Here is a 4,399-nt window from a genome sequence, read left to right as displayed (position 1 = left end):
CTACTCATTTAAAATGATCAATTATAAAAGGATTGAGTCAAAATAGAATCAGGAAATATAAGGCAACCAAATAAATACATTATTATCAAAGAATTTAATTTCTATTAAAAGAGGGAATAGCACAGTGGTGCACCTTTCGCCTGGTGACCAAAAGATTTCAGGTTCGATACCTAGTGGGACTACACGTGCCCATTTATTAGATATTTAGGATTTTTATTTCAATGCACTAGCATCATAAACCTCCCTTGTAAAAAAAAAAGAATTTAATTTCTTATTTATTTCACCAAATAATTTTTATATAATCAATTAAGTACTTATTTTAATAAGTGCTTAAAATTTCGTCACTTAGTACAATCTAAACTCGGGTAAAAATATTTTGCCCAGGCGAGAGGATCGCCTTCGGATCGAAGATCATCTTCCTCCCTGCGAATATCCCCCATTTCTTCCCAAAATGCGTCTTCCACTCCTCTTGCGTTTCGTAATTCCAGAGGTACAGCTTGTAATCGAATGCATTATCTTCGCATACCTTGATGATCTCCTTATTCTGCGCGATCATGCTTTCAACCGATGGCTCATTTGGTATGGGAAGACCTAGCCGAAGAATGGACACTATGTAGAAGATTTCAGCCTCGGGTAACACCAGAGACGTCCGATCATCGAACTTGTGACGTAAAACCGGGTAGACCAACAGCCTCCCACCGATGCCGTCCTTTAGCACTGTCTTGAACACGGCCTGGTCGAATTTGGCGATGTCCGTCCTCGACAAGAAGATGTTCAGCCAAGGGTGGGGCTTGTACCATGCGCCTTGCACCCTCGCCTCTTGCTCTTCCTGCTTCACCCGCAGCAAGAAGTCCCTGTAACTCACGTCCGCTTGGAATTCCAAGCCGTCAACATATCTCAGCCGTCGTAGCAGCACGTCCACGGTCGCATCGATTGCTGTTCGGCTGTCGTTGTTTTTGTAGTGGAGCGCAACTTCTAAGAAGTATAGCATCGGGCCGGCACTTTTAGGTATCAAGGTCGAGTTAAATGTTTGGTTTGGGTGCAAGGGCACCGAGGGCCATCCGTTGATCGGGTCATCGCTGTTCACTACTGCAGTCCCTTCAATATAATTGAAAGATTGTCCTTCCGGGGCAGTGATCAGTGACTCGGCGTCCTGAGTGAACTCGTCGAACTCGGCATAGACCAGCCTTATCCACCTCACATATTCGGGTGCCGGTTGAAGCAGTATCCTGGCCCGAGTGATGATACCGAACTGGCCAAGCCCGCTAAGGGCTCCGAAGAACAATTCCATGTTCTCCTTCTCGGAGCAGACCACCTGCTCTCCTTTCCCCGTGATGACTTCCAACCCCACCACATTCGAGGTATGCGGGCCATACCTAAAGGTGTGACCGCCGACCCCAGCGTTGGACAGCGTCCCGCCAACCGTGAGCGCAAGGTAATCCGTCATCGACCTTGGGGACAGGCCCTGTCCAAGGCACCAGTCGAGCACATCCTCCCATAATGCCCCTCCCGGTACGTCCGCGTAATAAGCAGACCCATTGGCTTTGACTAGCCTGAAGTGGCCAGACTCCACAGAACGCATGGCTATAACGAGACCACCTTTGGCCATGGCCTGGCCATTGGTCGAGTGGCCATTGCCTCTCGCTGCCACAGTCAAGTTATCTGAATCGTAAGCGGACCTAACGATCCTGGCTAAGTCATCGGACTTCAAAGGTGCCAGGAAAGCCAATGGTTTCACCGAGATGATGCCACCGAAATCCTTAGCAGCTGCGTCGTAGTTTGTGCTGTTATCGGTGCCGATATCTTGGGCATTTACGGCCACGATCAGACACAGCATTAAGATCAATGTTCCTCCTCTAATTGCCATGGTTTTAGTAGATAGGAAGGATTTCATAGGGAGGATGACAATCTAAATATCCAACTTCAATCTTTATATACCACTCAAAAAAACACCTCAATCTTTATACAAGGCAATTATGCCAAAAGAATATATGCATGTGTATATAGTAAAATTCACTCGAGAAATTGACTTAGGATTGCAACATCTGAACTTCATTTTAAATATAAATTAAGAAAATACATCTATATCTATATCTATATTATATCTACATCTATATCTATATCTAAGAAATTGACCTGAATGCAATTAATATAAATAATAAATGCCAAAACTACTCTAAACACAATTAAAATATAATAATTGATCTTAGGTATAAGTATAACGAAGAAATATTATTAGATGCTAGTTAAAGATAATTAATTTAGCACATATATATAGTTTTGAATAAAGTACAAGGCCCTATTTCTAGAAATTTACGGTAACATAAAATATATTAATAAAATATTTTTTGGAAACTGGAAAAGGGTAAATTTGTATGGAGTGAATATGGAATAAATTTGTGTAACATAATGATAATTAATTAAAAGTGCAATATATCTATTAAGTAAGATAATTAGCAGCAGAATTATTAGCAAACAGCATAAAATTATTATTGTTTTCAATTAATAGGGTATATAACCTAAAAAAGCATGTACTATTCAAAAATTCCATAATCTAGCACGAATTTTAAAAATTTTCTAAAAAACCACAAAGTTTCAAAATCTTCCCTAATCCAGCATGCCGTCTCCTTTCGTCCATTCTCTGCCATTAAATTGCTTATGTGGCCGCTAAATTTGACTCATTGACCATTAATTGCCACGTGTCACCATATCATTGGTTTTCCTTTTCCCTTTAACCCTGTGCATTTTTCATTAACGGCCAATAATATGGTGACACGTGGCAATTAACGGTCAATTAGTCAAATTTAACGGCCACGTAAGCAATTCACGGCGGAGAATGGATGGAAGGAGACGGCGTGCTAAATTATGGAAGATTTTGAAACTTTGTGTTTTTTTAGAAAAATTTTAAAGTTCGTGCTAGATTATTAAATTTTTGAATAATACGTGCTTTTTTAGGTTATTTACCCAAATTAATATTATTGTTTTGAATGTTGAAATTAATTGTTTGAAAATTTTTATAATTCTTAAGCACTAATTTAGAGTCTAAATCTAAATAATTATTATAAAATATGTAATGGAATATGAAAATAAATCCATGTAATGCACGTAAATAATAATAGTATACAATAATAAAATTGAGTTTGAGATTGCAATGAATGAACTCAATTTAAATGAAAATTAAGAAAATAGAAAAATAGGAGTTTAGCTATAGAAATTTCACTTAATTAAATGTCAGAATGAGAAATTAGAAAATTATTATGACTGCTTAAAAATTAAGCAATTTCTTTACTTAGAGTAAATATATATAGAGTACCTCCAATAGACGAGTCAAATGAAATTCCTCTAAGAAAATTAGCATATTAATTGTATTGGTCAAATTGGCAGTTTGATTTTGACTCGTTTTTGTTAGAGCTTTCTGGTTCATTTAGTGCTTAGAGTGGCTAGACGTGACCCTTGGTGTCTTTAAATGTTCTTGACGCATGATGATGATAAAAGATGCTTCATTTTCTAATTTCTTACTAGAATTTAAAGAGACTATAACAATTTATTAGAGTGATATCTAATCTATATATCTATATATAGTATATAACAGTGAAACGAAAAAAACATGTTCAACAAGATCGTGCCATGTGTCAACTTCAAGATTAATAACATTGTGCTAAGTGCAATGTGTCAAGCCCTTAGTCCTCTATTACGTGACTTCACCCACTAGGTAGCTTCATTCTAATTAATTATTATAAAAACAATCCCTAAAAATATTAAATAATCATTTAAGAAGTTAATACTAACCTTGCTTTTCGATATATTTAAGTTTTATAATATATAATGGCGAGATTATTCCCCATTAATCGCCACATATTCTAAACTCTCAAATCCTCAGCTCCTCATTATTTCATTCCTCACTTACCTGCACTTGGGATTAAATCAACATGAATAATTAGATAGGTCTTCAAATTAATAATCCACAAAATACAATGAGCTTTTCTTGCTTTTTGTTTCTAATATTTTGTTGATCTACACCGAAATTGCCGAGTGTAACTAGAGTAAAGCTTCTTTCATATTCCTCATTTTCTCTTTCTCCCATGCAAGCATCATGTTGAACAAAACTCTTCAAATTTTTATTTCAATAGGGCTTACTCAATATGATAAATTTAATATTCTTTTAATATGGCTTTGATTAAGTTATGCAAATTGAACAATTTGGACGTTATTTAAAAGTATTCCGATAACATAAACTAATTGATATTTTCAAAGTTCAGGTAATAAGTTCATAGTATATAATATATATGAAAATAAATCTTTGATAGTAATAAAATCGCGTGCAATGCGGGTGTAACTGGCTAGTTAAAGATTTATTGGAATTATAGAGAAAATCTTTTAATACAAGTAAAACTCTTGT

At 36.3% G+C, this 4,399-nt stretch overlaps 1 protein-coding gene across 1 annotated transcript; it reads right to left on the bottom strand.

Moving 5' to 3' along the window:
• Nucleotides 1-291: 291 nt before the first annotated feature.
• Nucleotides 292-1,938, bottom strand: LOC116195245 (cytokinin dehydrogenase 7-like). The gene has a single exon (XM_031524256.1). It carries the CDS (start codon nucleotides 1,892-1,894, stop codon nucleotides 356-358), a length of 1,539 nt encoding a protein of 512 aa, XP_031380116.1. The 5' UTR covers nucleotides 1,895-1,938; the 3' UTR covers nucleotides 292-355.
• Nucleotides 1,939-4,399: the final 2,461 nt, after the last annotated feature.

This window comes from Punica granatum, chromosome 2 (genome assembly GCF_007655135.1).
Source record: "Punica granatum isolate Tunisia-2019 chromosome 2, ASM765513v2, whole genome shotgun sequence".
Taxonomy (NCBI): domain Eukaryota; kingdom Viridiplantae; phylum Streptophyta; class Magnoliopsida; order Myrtales; family Lythraceae; genus Punica; species Punica granatum.
This window is presented reverse-complemented; position numbering and strand designations above follow the sequence as displayed.